The sequence below is a fragment of the Rhagoletis zephyria genome, unplaced genomic scaffold (genome assembly GCF_001687245.7).
Source record: "Rhagoletis zephyria isolate East Lansing unplaced genomic scaffold, Rhagoletis_zephyria_1.1 Rzeph_scaffold_00146, whole genome shotgun sequence".
In the NCBI taxonomy this organism is placed as follows: domain Eukaryota; kingdom Metazoa; phylum Arthropoda; class Insecta; order Diptera; family Tephritidae; genus Rhagoletis; species Rhagoletis zephyria.
This window is the reverse complement of record NW_016157230.1, coordinates 36689-58589: the sequence shown is the minus strand read 5'-3', so window position 1 is coordinate 58589 and position 21901 is coordinate 36689. Positions and strand designations below refer to the sequence as shown.

Sequence of the window (21901 nt, the reverse complement as noted above, 5' to 3'; positions counted from 1 at the left end):
AGTTCATGTTCATGTTCATTTTCATGTTCATTTTCATGTTCATTTTCATGTTCATTTTCATGTTCATGTTCATTTTCATGTTCATGTTCATTTTCATGTTCATGTTCATGTTCATGTTCATATTCATCTTCATATTCATATTCATCTTCATCTTCATCTTCATCTTCATCTTCATCTTCATCTTCATTCTCTTCATCTTCATCTTCATCTTCATCTTCATCATCATCTTCATCTTCATCTTCATCTTCATATTCACCTTCGTCTTCATATTTATCTTTTCCTTTATCCTGATCTATATCTTCATTCTTTTCTCCATTTACGTATTTACCCCCACCATTGTTATTCACTATCAATATTAAAGCATACATTTAGGAGGCATTTCCGCCCCAACCATGTACATGTATGGCATTGGTATTGGTGTGACTTTTGAATTGATTTTTTCGCTCTATTTTAAACTAATTTGAAATTTTAAAAATTGCCTGCACATCAGCATCAAAATACCTTTCTAATGATATATAATTGTTTATACCTTAGAAGTACAGTTTAGCCGTAAAAGGGGTGTAAAGGAAACATGATTGCCTATTTATATAATTGATATGGAAGAAATCCGCAACACCTTTGGCGAAAAAAATTCTAAAAAATCAACGGTAACTTTTAGTAACTTGAAACTTGCACATTATCAGACTAAAATTGGTTGGGCTATAAAACTGTGTATTCAGAAAAAATCCAAGACTTCTGAGAAAAAAGTTTGAAATCTAGGTGAAAATTTGTTGCACTTTTTTGAAGTTTTCTACAAATTGTTAAACTTGTTTTTACATGGGGTTTGTTATAGAAAGAACTGTATTTTAATTGAAAATTCTCCAAAATAAATAAATAAACATAATTTGCACACAATATCACTTTGAAATGGCGTGCTATAGATATGACCGATACTGTAAGTACATACAGATGTTCTTTCCTTTCTTCCAAGATGGGGCTGCTGATTTTATTGCACACTGGTCAGATCTTACAAATTATTATTTATAAACCAAAGGAATTTGTTATTCTTACCAACGATTTTTTTCCATCAAAGAAGTTCACCGTATCAACAATTTCCCTTTCATTTAAGTAGGTTATACTTCAGCGCCTTTTCTGAAGAAGTAAATGCTATTGAAGCTTGAAGTAACTTGTTTTCTACACACAAATTTTTCGACAAATGCTGCATTCATACGAAATGGGTTTCATTATAAGTCGATTTTTAAATTACAATGCAAAACATTTTGGTTTTAAATCTTTTTCATACTTAATTGCCTGGAAATAAATTTACATTTTTATTTTAAAAGTGTCTCGTTTTATTCTTGTTGAAAATTGTGTCGCACTACAATTCGTAGGGACAATATTCTAAAATGTTTAATTTTAGTTTTGAAAATACACATTTTTGGCGTTATTTTTTAATTTCGTCTGTTCTCAGTCGAAAATAAAATATATTATAAGGTTCGTTTTTGTTTTGAGAATGTTTCATTTTAAAGTCCTAAAAACAAATATTGAATTTTTTTATTTTGTATGAAGTAAAATTATATCAACAAATTTTGGTGTTCAATTTCTTTTAAAAACATCATTTGCTGAGTGTAAATAACACAAAGTTTACCTGTTTTTTTTTACATTTGCCCATATATCGTCGCCCGTATGCCAGAAACATGAATGTGTAAAAATATATGGTTTCCGTGTACGCATGGCATTCTGGGTTTTGGAATAACATAGAACATCCAAAGGTTAATCAAGTCAACCCAATAACTCAAAACTGATAATTTTGCATATTCCTGCTTCTGGCATAAAGGTGAAGCTATGTCAAAAAAAAAGTAAAGTTGGAATTTGAATACGCTCGCCCCCTAGGATTGTTCCATACCGCAAAAATTGTACCTGTTTTTTATTTTGAAAAAAAAAAAATATATATATATATATATATATCTAGAGGTCGCTCAAAGTTTGCCATGGGTTTTATATCAGGAAAAAATATTTTCGAAGAAATGGTATAGAATTCTTGAAAATCAATATGGGTATTCATGGAAACGCGTTAATGCCTCGTAACCGCGTAAACTTCGTAAATAAACCGATTTTCCATACAAAATTTGGTAAGTTTAGGAGATTTACATGGTCACGAGACATTTACGCATTTGTATGAATTGCCCTAATATTTTTGGATCAGAAAACTGTTCAGGAGACTTCCAATAATAATACCTAATCATTTATTTAACCATTTTCTAATATGAACTACATTTTACAAGGCCCCAAAAAATCGCTGGTATTAAAAAATGGTTAAGTTAAAGATTGGCTATTATTATTGGAAGTTAACATACATGTAGTGAAATAAAGAGTTAATAAAACAAATGGGCTTTTTTCAAACGTTTATTTGCAAAACATGACCGTACCGTCTCGTTGCTCGCACAAACTACAACTTAACTCTATGTTCTTATTCTCTATCCTTAACGCTAGTTATGATGGACGCTTCGTTCTTTTTCGTTCACTTCCAAGGTTGCCACCCTCCTGCTAATCCTACACTTAAGGTTGCCGCCTAAATATTATTGCTATGATACTCTCTTATTGTTATCCTACAACCGGCCGTCCTGATTTGTTATTCGACCTCGAATAACTAGCCCCATCTCTTCATGTTCTCTGCCACCGTCACAGACTTTCTCGGTCCTTCCTGACTTCCAACCTTTTCTACTTCGTATCTTCCGTGATTTTGTTTGACGACTACTTTATAAGGTCCGAGATACTTTGCCCTTAGTTTCATTGCAACTCCGAATTATGTTCTTTTAATAGTAACTAAATCGTTTATTTCATACTCAACTTCTTCCTTCCGTCTCTTGTTATATGTCTTACAGTTTTCTCTCTGTATCTCAACTATATTTTCGCGAACTTTCTGTCTTGCAGCATCCCGCCCCTTGTCTAACTCTTATATCTTTAGTTCATTTAAAATTTCCTGTAAGTCGGGGTAATCTGGTCTGCGTATTTCCAATCCTGTAGGGATTTTAAAGGGTGTTGTTTTCGTACTGCGGGGTGCTGTATTATTAAGATCCTGTCGTACTTTCGCCACCTGATTGTACCACTGTGCTGGGTCACTCTGCCCCTTTTTTACAAGCATTGGAACAACCATTTGATGTACGCGCTCTACCTGCCCGTTTCCGCGCGGAACGCCTGTTGCTATTACTAAATGCTGAATATTTTCTCTATTGTAATATTCCTTAAAACCATTTGAAGAGAAAGCCACCCCTTGGTCTGTGACTACCCGTTTCGGATTTCCGAGACGGCAGACTGCTTTTCTAGTTTTTCGACCACTTCTTCAACTCCTGTTGATTTTGTGTGTGGTATAAATCCGTCTATAATTACCAAAATGTGGTTGTATTTTTTCCGCGTTTCTGTTAACGGACCAACGTGGTCAATACGATAAGTCCCTAATGGCTCGAAAGCTTTGTCAATTGGCGTTAACAAACCCTCTTTCTTGCCCCTTTTTGTCTCTATTATTATGCACTCTATACATGCTTGAACATTTTTCCGTACCTTTCCGCTAACATTAGGTATGTAGTAATTTCTCCCCACAAGTTGCTGGGTCTTTTTGGCAGCAAAATGACCTTGAATACGTGCCAACCTAATGATTTCGTCTTCCATGCTGGACGGTACAACTAGCAATTCCTTGAATGGATCCTTGTAAACTAGTTCGTTCATCAGAAAAAATTTTCGTAACCCTCGGTTTCCACAATTTTTCTCACTGCCCTTACCCAATCGTCTTGCATTTGTGCTTCTCTTAGTCTAAATTTTAACGAGTCTTCTACTAACAGGCAATAAACCCGACTTAGTGCGTCTACCGGTCTCATACGCCCCAGAATCTTCTATACCCTCTACAAAATACTCAACTGTACTCTTTTCATCTAATCATATACAAACAAATACTCTTGGAAACTTTCTTTTGGTTGCTTTCGTCTATTTCTCAATGCTCGGTGCACTTCTGAAGCATGAACCAATTAGAACAGATCTGACCGGTTGAGAAGCAGCCATTTGTAATAGCAATTGAGAAAGAACATAAATAAAATAAAAAAAAACTTTTTAATATACAACGCTTTTATAAATGGACTAAAAAATAGAAAATAATATTTCTCAGTCCCACAGAATTTGTTTTGATAACTTTTGATTTTGAAATTTTAGCAAAAGACATTATAAACAATTAATGACATTGAAGACGAAAAACGTGGAGCGCATGCAGTACAAAGCATTCGATTTCATTGACAATAGTCAAACTACATAACATTCTACAGCGAAAGTACAAATTTGAGATCGATTTTAAGCGGTCGTTATTCATATGCCCATATACATACATATGTTACTTTTCATATCAATTCAAGTGTATTACATGCGCCCCACGCTTTTCATTTTCAATGTCATTAATTGTTTATAATGACCAGGGAACGGATTTTATGGAAATTGCCTTTTTTTCTGCTAAAGAGATAGAGTATATTCGATTAAGAATGTCCACGATTTAGCTCTCCCTGATTCCATATATACACATTTGATGTTGCCTTTTTTTGCCTTTTTTAAGATATTTGCCTTTTTTTACCTTTTCTACCTTTAAAAAAGTGATTATAGCATTTAAAATTTTTTTTCAAAGATTAAAAAATATACACATTGCCCATGCGGCTTATAGAAGCGCAGAGACCTCTTGCCAAATTGGTGTTGGAAAAAATCAAAGCCATTTTCTCAGCTAACGAAGGCTTGGAGACAATAAGGGGTTTGGATAAAATTATAAAGGGCGAGAAAAACGCCCTTATTCCTGATAATACGAACATTTCAAACGTTCCTTAGTTAAATTGGGCGTCGAGCACACATTTAGTATATTCAAGGCTTTTCTTCGCGAAAATCGAATGAAAATGCTGCAGGAAAACTTCAAAATGCATCTTGTGGATCAATGTTTCTACAACTATACAGATTAAAGTTTTATCAGTTAGAAACCCGAAAGGATAAAATAGTCAAAGATTCAAAGTACAAATTTTTCATATAATGAAACTAGTTCATAGTTTTTCTCTTTTTACTTGTAATATAAACATTTCTAAACTAAATGTATTTTTTGATTGTTTTTCGTATTTTCTGTCTTTTTAGTGCCTTATTTTGCTTTTTTTGCAACACCTAGTGCCTTTTCCTGCCTTTCTCGCTATTTTATTTTGCCTTTTTCAGCCTATTTCGTTACATTATTTTGCCTTTTTTTATAGGTTTTTAGGTCCTAAATAAAAATCCGTTCCCTGATAATGACTTGCTAAAATTTCAAAATCACAAGTTATCAAAACAAAGTCTGTGGGACTGAGAAATATTATTTTCTACTTTTTAGTCTTGTCTGTACAAAATTTTGCAATAGATATTAAAATAATTCAACTTGCAGTGAAAGAGAACAGAAGACTATGCCAGCACAATGTTGTTTGCTCACATTTAGTATAAACATACACATGTACATAGCAGCAGTTTATTTCATTTAAAGAAATGGAGTGTCGTCCATTTCCGCTGTGACGTATATAAATAGTGCATTTATTTAGGCGCAATATTTAACTTCTTCTGGCGAGCCGACATCTATCTCTAGAGTTTTTCTAATTGTATGTCTTTGATATGATACCTACGACGAGGTTGATATCTAGACCAGGTTTGCCATAAATACCTTTGCTATATTTATAGTATGGTGGTCTGGACTTACAACATTGCAAGTTGATAAAAGCGTTGTAATAAAAAGTGTGTGACGTTCGTAATTTTGAAGTTTGCTATTTCTGTTTTGCTTCTTTCTTTATGAGTATTTTGTCGGTGATTTATTTCAGTGATTTTTAAGCGATTTTCAAAAAATTTTTTGTGCAATTGTAATTAAAATGAAGTGCGCGGTGATTGGATGCAAAAACACGTACAAAAATAATAAATTGGTTAGCACAAACATGTGCTACAACATTGCTTGCATTTTTTTCTTAATGCTTCGTCTTCATATTCTTTGTTTACTTTTCACAGAAAATAATATGGCGCCGAAATTACAAACGTCAGCCAGAAAATTACTTTTTTCTTTTGCTTCATCTTGTCAGATCTTGTGTAGTTGGATCATGCTTCTGAAGCACACTGTTTTTCCCAAACTCTTCGATAAGAGCTTGTTTCAAATTATCCCAACTCCTAACGTCTACCAACCCACATACAAATAATTTTGCAGCTCCCTTTAGTAGCTGCTTGGCATACACAAACCTTTGCAGGTTATTCCAACCTACTGTGTCAGACAATTCATCAAATTTCTCAACCCAATGGCACACATCATAAGTTTCGTCACCAAAAAATTTAGACACACTCTTCAATATCACACAACGTAAACAAAACCCTTTGCGCATTCAAATTATTTGTTGCTGCATCTGCGTACAACGAATTTATCGATTCGATCCCATTGCTTACTTCTTCTTCACTTTCAACCCCAAAAACAACATGCTGAAGCAAACGCAGTTGCAAATTTCTCTACCTGCTACGCTCAAATTAAGTTCTCTTAACATAACTGTTTTTACATCTCTACAGTCATGGCTAAGCTTACCAACCGTCCTCCTTTGAAGAGGATTGTCCTCCTCAAACGTGATTTGTNATTTTAATTTAAAATTTTGCTAATTTAAATACATATTAAATATTTATTAATTTATATTTTTCAAAAACACAATTTTTTTCTAAAAGCACGTTAAGTAAGCTCTAATTTTCAATTGCATTTACTAATTTATCGTTTTTCTTTCCAAACTTATAGCGAAAATTGTGAAATAAGACCTTTTTTTCCAAAATACAAAAAAGCCCATAAAAGATTAAAAAAAAATTTTTTTTTATTATTTTTTTTTTTAAATTATGTTTTTTTATGTATTTATGAATAACCATCAATAAAAAATAATAATATTTTAAAATTACGGCTTCCCTGAATTAATCGCCACTTTGCATACCGTTCAACCCACTGTGCGTCTGTGAAAGTTGAACGCCTTAGGCCGGTTGTTCAATGTGTGGTTATCACANAAAATGTCCTCCTTGTCCTCCTTTTCAAGTTTTATAGCAGTGATGAAATTTAAAAAAAATTTCGTTCAGAATATTACATATTTCCTATTTTATTTAAAAGGCGTTTGCATTGTGCAACTTTCAGTTAAATAATGTAAACTTTTGATTCAGCTAACCGTCTCACAGAGGGTTGAAATCCATCAAAAGTGGCGATTAATTCAAAAGATGAACTTTAACTNTTTTTTTTTTTAAATTATGTTTTTTTATGTATTTATGAATAACCATCAATAAAAAATAATAATATTTTAAAATTACGGCTTCCCTGAATTAATCGCCACTTTGCATACCGTTCAACCCACTGTGCGTCTGTGAAAGTTGAACGCCTTAGGCCGGTTGTTCAATGTGTGGTTATCACAAGTACATCATTATCGACGATTTCGACATCATGCATATAACATGTGATCGATAAAGCAGTCGTTGTATTTAACCGGAGCTTCTACCTCCGATTTGTGCTAATCAGACATTGAACAACCGGTCTTTAATAACGCTTTCCCACGGCACCCCAATTACGTAGTTCGCTCTCTCATTCATAATTCGCACTCAAATTACCCTTCGAATTATATAATTCGGCGTTNCCGGAGCTTCTACCTCCGATTTGTGCTAATCAGACATTGAACAACCGGTCTTTAATAACGCTTTCCCACGGCACCCCAATTACGTAGTTCGCTCTCTCATTCATAATTCGCACTCAAATTACCCTTCGAATTATATAATTCGGCGTTCAAAATTTTGAGAGCAAATTACCTCATTTGTTGGTAATTCAGATCCAATTACCATGCGAATTACGAACACATCGTTGCCGTTTCTATTTTTTATCGGAAATTTATCGAAACCAGATCACAACTCAAAACCGGCTCATTTTCTGAGTACGAAAAGTAAAGTTTATACGTGTGTACAGCACCATTTAACCCTCATCTTACCAACATAAAAAAGTAGCAAATCCTACCAACATGTGTCTTCAAGACACATATATGAAAATGAAATGAAAATTATTGAAACTTGAAAAGATAGGGAAGTAATGAGTCCTTCAGCGATTTCTTCGTAAGTAGAGCCTTCGAGCTTTTTTCTGTTTCGATACCATCCAAGTCGGATGCAAATTTTTCCAAACAACAATCCGGCTATTTCACAATTGTCAACCAAATTACAGAAGAATGTGAACGGCCCTCTATTTGATTTCCTGCGGCAAGTAAAACTATGCGCAAGATTTATTTCTGAGTTTCTTTTGTTTTGGACGTCGAAAGTAGGTGCCGAATGCATCGAAGATAGGGAAAGAACTGATATCTTTGGTGCTGGGACATATGATACCAAAGTCATATTTTTGGTGAAACCAAACATATTTGTTTCTATTTGCTTTCCTGTTTGATAACACAACGTTTATTCTTCTTTAGAGTACCTGTTAGTGTGATTTCTTTAGCCAGTTGATTTTTTAGAGTTTTTTTTGTTGAGGGTGTTCAGAATTTTCTCCCATGTACCGTATGAAAAAAATCTAATTTTATATGAAAGAAAAAATATCGACGGTAATTTTTAGTGACTTAAAACTTGGACTTATTATATTAATTTAATGGACTACAAAACTGCATACTCGAAATTTTTTTTAGAAATTCTGAATAAAAAGTTTAAAATTTTGATTAAAATTTTTTGAAGTTTGATTCATTTTTATGAACTTTGTGCAATTTTTTAAATATTTTATTTCTGTGGTTTCTGTTATAGATCGAACTATATTTTAAATGAAAATTAATAAAATTAAATAAATAAACAGGAGTTGCAATAAATATCATTTTGAATTTTCTATCTACTATTATTTTGAGTGCTACTGTACATAGGTACATACATTCATAAATATGCAAACCAAAGTCCCTGAAATCTTAACGAAATCCTCATCTCATCTCATTTCTGTAACGATTTTTTTACGAATCTTCAAAGAAAATTATATGAAGTGGTTGACACGAACTCGTAAAGAAATTTCTGTGCGAAAAGTAAAAATTCTGCAAGAAATTCTTCAATAGCAGCATTATTTTCATTGCTTTACCGATTTTCTTCCGAAATTTCGTAAAAGAGTCGTAGTGTGCTCAATTTATTTCATTTTAGAAAATTAGGAAAAAATTGGATGAGATCTTTAAGAATTCTTTAAAATTTCTCTACAATTCAGAATACTCTGAAAAAACGGTTTGCAGGGTACATATATTTTTATTGCTTCTTTTACCTAACCTATATACATATAAAGTAGCATTTTAGTTTATCGTTATTTTACGTAAAATTCAAACATAAAGACTATGTGCCTCTGAGACACAAGTTGGTAGTTTGTGTTACATTTTTTGTTTTGACTTATAAAAAACTAGCTTTTTCCCGCGGGTTTCACCCCACGACAGAAGGAATTAAAGGGGTTATGACTGACTAAAAATTCCACGCCTATGTTATCTGCCACGCTCCTTTTACTTACTTACTTACTTACTTTTACTTTTTGTGCTCTCAAGTTCATGTGGCTTACGGTTCCGAAATTATAAGGTAGTAGGTTCAGAAGTTATAAGGTAGTAAACAAACATACATTCACATTTATATATATAGATTTACGAGAATAATTTTCTTTGCTTCCCAACAAGCAAAATAAACTTAAAGAAAGTTTTTTTTAAGTTTTCAATTATAAACATTAAGCTTACAAAACGTTGATTTTTTGTTTATAAAACGCTTGAAAGTAAGCGTAATATAATCGAAAAGGAACATTGGTTATAAGCGTAGAAATATAAACTTGTAATAAATGTTCAAAAGAAAGCTTTTTATAAGCGTAAAAGTGTAAACTTATAATAAAGGTTCAAAAAAAGTTTTTTATAAGCGTATAAATATAAACTTAATAAAAATTTTCAAAAGAAAGCTTTTTATAAACATTTTTATAACCCTTTATTTAAAGATATTTCATTAAAAACTCATACATAGATTGCTTAACATCTAGAAACTAAACGAAATGCGAATTTTCGGCGGACTCATCTACAGTCGCGAAAATATAAATAGGGAATAGACATTTTAGCATACAAATTCACAATAACACATACAAATTAAGCATAAAAAAGTTAATTATTACATCTTGTTGCGTGCTTTCAATTACTTGCGGTTATTGGCAAATTGGAAAAGCGACATCGATGCAGCTATATATTCCGCTTCATCGCCGCCATTCTCATTGATGAACTTTTCTGAAAAAAATTTAATACATTTTTAATTGAATGTTAAACTAAGAAAGGATAAGGGGAACTCATCATTTGAAGACTCGAATGCTCCACCGATTAGCGCAGCGGGTCCTGGATTGGATTTTTTTTACCGCATCGGTTTTATTTAATTTTTTCTTTTAATAATATATTTTAAAAAACGTAAACACGTCACTTACGATTGAAAAAATTTTATATTTACTACTTCATGTCGTTGGCATTTGCATTTCATTTATAAGTTGAAGTTATTTATAAACATTCGCTCTCAAAACTTATTAAAGGCTTATTTGAAAAAACTTTAAATAAGCTTAATATTAAAAATGCTTATTTAACGCTTATTAGAGCAAACTTACTTTAAGTTATTTTTAAAAACATTTACTGAAATGCTTGTTGGGTTATAATTTTTCTGAACTATTCAGAATATAGGTAAACAATAGTCATAAAGTCTGGTAGCAATAAGTTGCATCATTACGTAGAAACATCAAGTTAAACAACAAAATGTATCTCACAGACACGTGCTGGTAAGATTAGGGATAAATACGGATACTTATAAATTTTTAGCAATAACTTAGATTTTGTAGCGAAAAAAACAAAACACAGAGATAGAGAAATGTCCAATCGAATTAATTGGAATTGGGTAATTCACGATCGTAATTTATGGAGCGAACAAAGTTATTCACGGTGCAGTGGGCAAGCCGTATTGCCCTTTACAACACTGAAAGACTAGCTAACGACGCGTCTTCACAGGCGAAAATTATTGCCTACCATATGTAATTTTTTTTTGCCAGATATGTATACGTTTTATCAGTGGCAATAGTTGCGTGTGGGGATTTTTTATCTTGATAAAAGCCTTTGCAGAGGACTTAAAAAAAGTATGTTAGTTGCATTAGAGCGCAAATATGCTTGAAGAATTTTTGAAAATTTGTTATTTCACATCCAAGTACATAATAAAAATAACACAGGCCCAGGGCGGATCCAGACGTTTTTTGGGGTTGGGTGCATTCTTGGAAATTTTGCCACTTATTCGTATTATTTTAAACGAGTAATTCGTGTATATATATATATTAGGGTGATCTAAAATAACTAACCTATCGAATGTATGGCCTCAAAATGACCTATATACTGAGAAGGAAATTCTCCCATTTGGAAAAATTTTTATTTCAATTTTAAAAGGTGTCGGCGGGCATTTGAAATTTTCTATGTAAATAGCATGTGAAAAAATTTGTTTTCATTAAAAATGTAATAACTTTTGAACCGTTAAAAAAGTTGTAAAAAGGTATACTCGTTTTTTCTGGACATATTCTTGTAGGGTATTAAATTCTCTAAAAAATTACCCTGAAGTTGGTGGTCTTATAGACGATTAAGAGTATTAAATATGTTAATGATATTGCTGAACGAGGTATAGCGTTAATAGAAAATTATAATCGAACTTTGACGGAAAAAAGGACAAATGCAATTTATTTTGCAAGTAATACGACAATTAAATAATTTAAAAATAAATGCCCAACACTTTTTAATATGTGGCGGTCTTATAATTATGCACCGCAATGTAATATTGACTTGTGTTTAGAGGAACTTTGAATTGTTAATTTATTCGTTATTTATGTGTTAAAATAAATATATACAAACAATTTTAGTGTTTTCATTGTGGAGAATTTGTCCTCCTGGAATGTTAAAAAATTCTGGTCACCTTAGTCATGGCTCTTATTGTGTCCGCGTCCATCTTACAAGTTTTTATGTTATTGCGATATACAAAATTAATTACTATTAAGTATCAAAACAATTCAATCAATTAGGCAATTTAAATTAATGGTTTACATAAAAAATTTTAGTTTTCGCTTAACTTTTGCACATTTTTTCCAAACTTACAAAAGATGTATGAAACTATTATTAAAATAATAAGAAATTTCAAATACACGATACTGTACTATGCAAAGAAAATCAAATACAATGAGAGCAAAGAAATTTTGTGCTTACGCTACAGGGTGTCCAGATTGTTTAAAAAAAGGCGCAATTTCTGAAAAAAATCGCCTAAAATCGCCAATTTTTTTTTAAATAAAATTCATGAAATCTATTTAACAAATCTTTTATTTTAAAAATGAGATCTTGTTATAATATAGTTTTTAAAACCAAAAACGAATATAATACCTTCAGAGCGTAATAATAAATTACACAAATCACTTATATAATAATGATGTACAAACAATTTTCTTTAAAAATACGCATACTTTGTTTCAACACATTTTGCAATAGGACTGCGCAATTATTAAATTTATTATAACTCATAAAGGGTGAACACACCAAAACTGCGACACTTTGGGAAGCTTATAACTTACCCAAAACGAATTCAATATTTTGAAATTCAAATACCATAAGCTGACCACATGACCTTAGTTGGACGTAGAAGAAATTTCATTTGAATTTGATTCCTAGTTGAGTTAAAAATGGCAACCGAGTTAGAAACGAGACAAACCATTTTGCACGAGTTTATAAATGATCCGGCCTTAAGTACACGTAAAATTGCTAAAAAATTAAAGATTGCACTATTCGACAGTTTGCAGGGTTTTAATCGGTACAAATAAGGCCTGGCAGTTACGAGAAAACCAGGGAGCGGGGGTTAGCATGGTCAAAGTGATAAAAACAGTGCTCGGAAGGTCCTCAGTGCGTTTTCGCGAAATCCGAAGATTTTGTCGCGTTATGTTGCAAAATCCGTACGCAGATCGCAGTTTTTCGTACAAAAGGTAAAGCGGAAAGCTTCATTGAGATGTTCTACAGCTCAAACAGCGCCAGACCGAGGCGCAAAGTAGAATGTTACAGCGAAATCCCGCATTCGGAAGTTATATGAATTCTAAATTAAAAAATACAACTGCATTGTTATGGACTGCGAAACCTACTGCTATAAGAATTCAAAATATATTGCAGGTCAAGATTTTTATACTGCTGCAAGTCATCAAGATGCCCCTGAAAGTTGTAAGCTGAAAATGAAGTCCAAATTTCCAAAAAACCACATGGTTTGGCTAGCTAATTGATCCTGTGGCCGTAAGAGCAGCCCTTTTTTCCCATCTGGGACAATGAATGATCAAGTTTATCGGGATGAGTGCCTCAAAAGGCGTCTTCTGTCATTTATCAACAGATAAGGAGTAGGCCACTGTTCTAGGCGGACGTGGGAACCTGCCACTATGCCAAGGACACATTGCCGTGGTATAATGCAAATAACATCAATTTTGTACCTCACGACTGCAATCCACCCAATAGCCCAGAGCCACGTCCTATTGGGGAATATTGGTCAATTGTCAAAGAAATCTTGCAGAAAACAGGTGAAACAGTGAAAAATATTGAAGAGTGCAAAACAAAGTAGTTGTGCGCATCGCGTAAAGTCGATGATGCAGTCGTGCAGAACATGATGGCGCGTGTGCGATGAAAATACCGATCACTTGCATATGGAGCAAATAATAACTAATATTTTAACATTTTAATAACATCTAAACTTCCAAGTTATATAATATAAAAAAAAATAATTTCAAAGCCTGCTAGTTTGTTTCTGGTAGTAATTTCTAAGTGTCGCAGTTTTGGTGTGTTCACCCTTTATTAATTGATTAATCGCACAATCCGCTTTGAAGAGGTCGGCGCTAAAAATTAAATAAAAGCCTGTAATTAGGCGAGATCAGTATTTCCACAGTTTCTTTAACATAAGTTCATGCGCACATACAATTTTAAGTTGTTCTTATTTTTTGTCGCTTTAATTGTTTATTCTCACACGGTATTTCAATTTCGGCCGAGCCCCCAATTTTGTAGTGAAATAAAGAGTTAATAAAACAAATGGGCTTTTTTCAAACGTTTATTAGCAAAATATGACCGGACCGTCTCGTTGCTCGCACAAAATACAACTTAACTATGTTCTTATTCTCTATCCTGAACGCTAGTTATGATGGACTCTTCGTTCTTTTTCGTTCACTTCCAAGGTTGCCGCCTATCTTTCCTGATAATCCTACACTTAAGGTTGCCGCCTATCTATTATTTCTATGATACTCTCTTATTGTTATCCTACATACATTCATACGTAAACTTTAGAAGTTAGAGACTTTCAAGGGTTTTCTGTTCTCTTCTTCTTCTTCTGACACTACAACCGTTTGTCGATTTGCGCCTCTCTCACTTGCGAATTCGCGCCAGTTGTTAATACCGACTCCAGATAAGTCCTTCTGCACTTGGTCCTCGCTTTTTGCTCGTGGGCGCCGTTGCTTTCGTTGTCTACCCATGGGTGCCGAGTCGAAGGATACTTTCACTGGAGTGTACAACATGGCAAAGACAGCGCTATCGTTGTGTTTTTATGCGCTTAACTATGCCCATGTCGTTAAAAGCTCATACGGCTCGTCATTCCATCTGCTTCGGTGCCCGTCGACCACGCGAACAGACCGTAGATCTCGCGTTGGATAGTTCTCTCGAAAGCACCCAAAGCCTTCTCATCTTCTTTCCACATCGTCCGTATTTCTGCGCCATATAAAAGAACGGGCACGGTACCTAGGCTATAAAACTGCATACAAAAAATTTTTCTAAAGATTCTGATTAAAAAGTTTGAAATTGTGGTGAAAATTTATTGAATTTTAAAATTTTTATACAAAGTTTTTATTATACAATAAGCTAAATTTTTTATAAAAACTGAATGAACTTTAAACAAACAAAAGATAAATAGCAAAATTTATCAAAATGTTGAGGTTCTATTATTTTGTCCACAGGTTTACATGTACATATGATGTATACATACATAGGCATGTATATACGGAAAGCTTATATTCAATACCCTCTATCTGCAATTTTAATTAGAGTTGCCAGACCTAAAATGCCGAAAGGGGTACAAATAAGAACAAATTGGGGGACTTGGGGTACAACTGAGAGAGAGGGTTATTTTTCGGGGGACAAATAAAACTAAAAGTGTTCAACAAAAAATTGATTCATTCGCTTATGGAACAACAAAACCGTTCATAAATAAAAATTCAATATCATTTGAACAAAACAAAGTTACACTGGCGATCAAAACTAAGTGGATGGCGATTTTATTTTAAATATTTACAATGTTCACACTGTTCCTGAATTAGTTAAACGTTCACTAAAACGTACGACAAAAATTGAAAATGCTACTTTGTTCGTTATCACCTACGTAACCAAAATCCAATTTCACCAAAATCGTATCAGCCTTTTTTTGTAAAATATTGAGTTCAAGAATTGCAAAATTATAAAAATTTCACAACAAATTTTTGTCCTCATATTTTTTTTAATTCGTTGGGTATAATTAAGATAACAGTTATAAGTAACTATCTGAACAGCCCTTGGCTCTTTAACACATAACTCTTTTGCAGAGAAATCGTTAATAATGTATTTCTTGTTTTAATTTATTTTTAATAAATATTGTTAGCGTTTAAATACGTTCTGATTTAATAAGTAATTGTGTAATACAATCCGGGACTGAAAGTGTGTGTAGGCAAGTTGACTTTTATTAACAAATATACAATACACCATGTCGTATTACCTAAGTTATGAAGAAAACAGAAAAAAGTATCTGCACCATGTGGAAGAAAAATACTGTTGGGAAAAAAGAAAGTCGAATTTGTTCAATTGACTGAAAAATGCTTTGATCTCAGGGGCGCACCCAGGAATATATTTTGGGAGGGGTTTATACTTCTATAGATATATCACCAGAAAATACTGAAAATTCGCTTCAGATAATATGCTCTTAAAATACATTTATGCCAGTTTTATGTACAGTATGTAATAAATAAATACAATTTTTAAAGTTTCATAAATTTATGTACTTAAAATTAACAAAGAACTCAAAAATTTTTAACCGACTTCAAAAAAGCGGGAGGTTATCAATTGGTAGGACTTTTTTTTATTTTATATATGCTATCGCATAACTTTGGAACACGTGAACTGATTTCTATAATTCTTTTTTTGATCGGAAAGATGGCACCTCGCGGGTCGTCCCGTAGTTTGGTTTATATCCGATCATTGGATAATGAAAAAATTAACGGTACTCTTAAATTTGTATATGAGAATTGAAGTCGGATGTGTTTTTTGCTTAAAAATTACTTGTTTAATAAAAAGTTCTTTAAACACAAGATGCGCTCCACTTTCAAAAGTAATAAAAAATGTTAAATAAAATAATGTAAAAAAAAAATATTTTTTTTAAGAAGATTTTATTTAACATGTATGTACAATCAAAAGAATAAAGTAAAATAGTGTAACAAAAGATTTTTTAGCAAGAAAATTTTGTTAAAACTGCACCAAAATGAATAAAATATATTAAGTTAAGCTTTCATTAGAGCTTTCCTTTCACTATTTGGCTTTTAGTAATTTTAACGAAAGCTTTACTTATTTAGTTTTATTCATTTTATATAGGTTTAACAAATTCGACTTACTTTTTTCCCAACAGTATTTTTCTTCCACATGGTGCATATACTTATTTTCTGTTTTCTTCTTGACTTTGGTAATACGACATGGTGTATTATATATTTGTAAATAAAACTCAACTTGCCTACACACACTTCCGGTCCCGGAATGTATTATACAATTACTTATTAAATCAGAACGTATTGAAACGCTAACAATATTTATTAAAAATAAATCAAAACAAGAAATACAATATTAACGAATTTTCTGCAAAAGAATTATGTGGTAACGAGCCAAGGGCTGTTCAGATAGTTACTTATAACTGTTATCTTAATTATATTCCACGAATTAAAAAAAATATGAGAACAAAAGTATGTTCTGAAATTTTTATAATTTTGCAATTCTTGAATGTCAATATTTCGCAAAAAAAGGCTGATACGATTTTGGTGAAATTGGATTTTGGTTACGTAGGTGATAACGAACAAAGTAGCATTTTCAATTTTTGTCGTACGTTTTAGTGAACTTTTAACTAATTCAGGAACAGTTTGTGTTGTTCAACTTATTTCTTTTTATTTTTTATAAAAATATTTTTCATGCTTTAGCCAAAACCATAAAATTAATTCAAATTTTCAAACTTAATACAAACTCTAGAAAGATGCAACAAATTTCCACAAAGTTGTTGGACTTTTTAATCTGAATTCTTGGATATACAGTTACATGGCTCATGAAAATTCAGTAAAAATAAGAGCAAGTTTTACGCAGCCAAAATCGTTTAGATTTCTGATACTTTTTCCATACAAAGATGAATTTTAAGAAAATGCGCAAGACCGTTTGCAAAAAAAATTTAAAAAAATCAACGCCAGATTTTTATAAATTGCATTTATGTAAAAAACCGCTGTTTAAAACCAGCACTCATTTTACTAAAATTTCATGAGGCATGTAACTACATTTCCAAGAATTCGGATTAAAAAGTTCAAAATTTTGATGGAAATTTGTTGATTTTTTCTAAAATTTGGATTAAGTTATTATATATTTGAAAAAATCACTATCACCAGTTTTGATCGCCAGTATATGTACATAAAAAATATACATATACATAGGTATTTAGCCTTAAATATGGCATAAGAATATATTCAAATAAAAATTATACACCCAGGAGTTCGTTCTCCGGGAATTTTTTCCTCACAGGGAGTACCATTTTCCCCAAAAATTTGAGAGGAGAAAATTCGAAATTCGTAAGAGCTGTTTGACACTTTTTTGACAGCTCAACTGTGCCATTTAAAATAAAAAATCCTCAAAGAATGTTTATTCATGATAGGAGGAAAGGGAAAAGAGAGAAAACTCCCAGGGACTTTCTGTTCAGAACCGGCCTGATACTTTCCGTTCAACTTTGATTCAACTAATCGCCTGTGAAAGTTAAACAATATAAACACGCTTTAAGCGAAAAGTGAACGATTTCGGGCAAAAATGGGGGACCTACGCAACCTTCCGTAGCAAGGGGTACAAAAAGTTAAAATGGCGTATGTCCCCCAATTGGGTACGTCTGGCAACCCTAATTTTAACTGAGACTTAAGTGTCATCAATTATATTAATGTATATGAAGGTAATAATGTACAAATTTATATTATACCAAGTGTTAGTACTAGAACAAGAATTACAAATGACGTGTACTTTGTAGTTAATCTTAGACTGCAATTTCAAAATAGGTGAATTGATAAATTGACCAAATGCATGAAATGTGTCTCTAAGGGCCAATTTCACAGTGCGTAGTTAACTCAGAATCGACAGTTAACTAGAGATTTTCAGTACAAAATTCTGTAGTTAACTCCCGATTCTGAGTTAACTACGCATAGTGAAATTGGCCCTAAGTAAAACTTATTAGTACGTTTCAAAGTTAAAACTGATGTGAGAGTGGACAGAGGGTAGTGACTTTAAGGACCGTGTTAGATAGAACTTTGTGATTTTGGGTGACATTTTTAATTTTGCCAGAAAATAGTAAAATGTGTTTCCAACACTTCCACATTGTTTGTTTATTCGTGGATGGGAGCTTGCCTTATTTCGCTTTACATACGTTGTTATTTTATTGTGATTTATTTTATTTTGATTTAGAATTAGTAAACCAATACATAAAAAAAAAAACAAAAACCAAAGGCAACACTAACTATGAATGCGTCGGAATTGCTGATAGCATTTCTCCCGAATTCGTGACGGGAGATTTATTCACGACGGGAGTTCACTCGGAATCTGTGATAGGCCTGTCTTGGTGCATATGGGCAAATCTAAAAAATAGGTAACAGGTGTTTAAATTAAAAAAAAAACTTAAATCAAGTGAATTTTTTATGTAATTTTTAAGAGGGGAACAATCAATCATGTCATAACTTTTGAAGCACACCATATTCTGATTTTAAATTGAATGGGCATTTAGCACTTATGTGTACACTTTATTTGTAGTAAGTAAGAAAAGTGTGCATTCAAAAATAACGAAATGGCAAGTAACTCAAAGTCTGTAACTCCACATTTCACAATTTTCAAAATTTCCGGTTTATCGCGTATAGTTTTTGAAGCATTTAATTTTAAGAACTTTTTAAGAATGTATTGTATTCTACAAACAATTACCAATAATTTGATACCTTTGCAAGAGGTGTGCTTTCAGAATAAACCAACTTTTAAAGATAAAACATTCTGCGATCTTGAGCGTAATTTTTATTCCAAAAACATCTTAATTGAAGGCACATTTGGAAAATTCGTCGAAGCGATCTAAATATTCCTATAACTACTAGTCCTTATAACGTTGCATATACCTGTAAAATGCTTCAAAAAAATGTTTTCTAGAAGTGTGTAAAAACCCCGATTTAGTACTTTTAATTATGCCCCTTCTTGTAGTCAGAATATTTCGAGCGTGGTATCAAATCAAACTTTTTTCGACAAAGGTTCTGATAGTTGCTCTTACTTAATAGGAGCCTTCCAAATTCAATGGCATCCCCAGTTTTGCCCGATTAGTTCCACTTTTGGAGATAACGGTACTTAAAACTTTGCTTACATTTTAACTATTATATAAAAAAAAACTCCCTCAGTTTTGAAGATATTTTACTAAAATTTTGCGCACGCTTGTATTTTAATATTTCCTTCACTATTTCTTAAAATCATCGAAATCAGTTCACTCTAACATCTAGCTCCCATACAACTCCCAAAAACACATATCTGAGTAATCAGTTGTATTGGAGCTATATGTTAAAGTGAACCTATTTCGATAATTTTAATGAATAATTAAGGTAATATTAAAAAACCGTTATGTGCAAAATTTTAGTAAAATAACATTCAAGAATTTTTATTGAGCTCGAGGCCGTTTTTTAATGAAAATTTATTGTGGAAAAGCAACAATAATTTGAAAAAATGGTAGAAGTGATAGCTATTTCGGATATCACCACATTTCGTCATCAGACTTCTTCCTCGAGCTCAATAAGAATTGTTGAATATAATTGTTATAAGGCCAAAAAAATACAAAAACAAATTAGTAAAATAACTTCAAAGCTGAGGGAGTTATTTATAAAATAGTTAAAATTTAATCAAATTTTCAATTACCGTTATCTCGAAAACCGGAGCCAATCTGGTAAAACGGGGTATGCCATTGAATTTAGAATATATCAATTAAGAGGGCTCAACTTTCAAAATCTTTCCTCAAAATATACAACCTGAACAGCGTAATGTAAACCCAGCTTATTCTTTTGTTTTCTATTTCATGTTTATTCTAACTTTTGAAGCACTTGATGAAAATAAATTACACTTATATTAATTGATTTATTAAGAGATTACGAATAAAATGATATATAAAAGATAGGTGTGCTCACAAATTTAAAAATAAATTTTTTTTTTTTGGAAAGTGTACCTATTTTTTAGATTTGCCCATATTCGTATATTTCATATTAGCTGTCAAAGCGAGTTTGTTACGTAATGTGAAGAAGAGGTTTTATCTGACATTGCCTTAAGTCCTCGATCTATTTTTAACAGTACATATTAAATTTTAAATAATTACAAATATTTTGCATTTCTTTCTACAAATACAGAGGAAAGGGATATATCTCTAGATGAAATATACGATGACAACGAAAAGCCTAAACACCATCACCAAAGTAAGTGACGTTAAAAACATTTAATTAAAATATATGTATGTATATTATTTAAAGCTCACCACAAATCACAATTATAAATATTTAATTGCAAATGCTATTGAAGATGTGAGAATGAATAGTAACCCTATTTGTTCCCATAATGAATCAGTTTGTCCAGATATTTTAGCAAGGGATATTAAAGCCATTCGTAACAACCAAAAATATCATTGTCTTATTTAGAGTATTCAGCATATTGTATTCAATTGTGGATATAATTTAGCAAAACTCAAAGAAAAGTCACATGGAATTCACCGAGGTATAGATTAAAATTCGTTTAATGGTGAGTCAAAATTAACATCCAGATTGGGATGAATATTGAAAAAAGCTAGCCCACTGTGTGATCGTTCTCTGCCCATGCCTGCACATTAGACTGCGCCTTAGGTGTATGGAGAATTTTTTTTGTTAAACAACAAAGCAATACTCCCCCTAGAAATGTTCCTTTGTTCATAAAAACGTGCGTTTTTATGCAAATTTTCACAAAGTGGTCAATATTGCCTATAAGTCAGTGAGAAATTTAATATATTTTAATGACACTTGATGTAGTTTTGCCGCCCGAAGTCAAATATGGCTAACCTATTTTTAAACCTCCCCAACTTTTAAAGCTATTTAGTTTTTTCCACGTAAAATTAAAATTTTCTAGGAATTCAGAAGTTAAATTTTAGCCAAATAAATTTAGATCAAATTGGTACGAAGAAAAAAATTTGTAGTAGCGAACTCTTGATGCAGTTTACTTTTATTAGATACGTAGATCATGGATCCACAGTCTCACCCCTAAATTTCATACCGGAACATTCCGCCATCTTGGATGTTAGGTTTTTTGCGTTTTTGCGATTTTCAAGCTTATTTTGCATTTTTCGTGAAAAACGGTTGCTCACAAATTTGTAGAGAATTTAATTATCAACATTTTTGTAAATAATTGCTGAAAGTGCGAAAAATTTTTGCATTATCACGGTTTTCGCCATTTTTCAACAATTTCTGATAAAAATGCGTAGCACATTCAATTGCCAAAGTTGTAGGTAACTTTTCTCTTTTAGTGTTCTCCGATGGCACAAAATTTGTAAATCAAAATCTAATTTACGGTTA

The 21901-nt window shown here is 32.2% G+C and overlaps 1 protein-coding gene across 2 annotated transcripts in view; it reads left to right on the top strand.

Moving 5' to 3' along the window:
- Positions 1-21148, top strand: part of RhoGAPp190 (Rho GTPase-activating protein 190) — a 162059-nt gene extending 140911 nt beyond the window's left edge. Inside the window, exon 9 of one of the 2 annotated variants that reach the window (XM_017638723.1) lies at positions 20714-21148. In XM_017638723.1, the coding sequence (XP_017494212.1) occupies positions 20714-20787 (74 nt within the window). In that variant the 3' untranslated portion in view covers positions 20788-21148. The remainder of the gene's footprint in view (positions 1-20713) is intronic. The other variant, XM_017638729.1, reaches the window with a different exon arrangement.
- Positions 21149-21901: the final 753 nt, after the last annotated feature.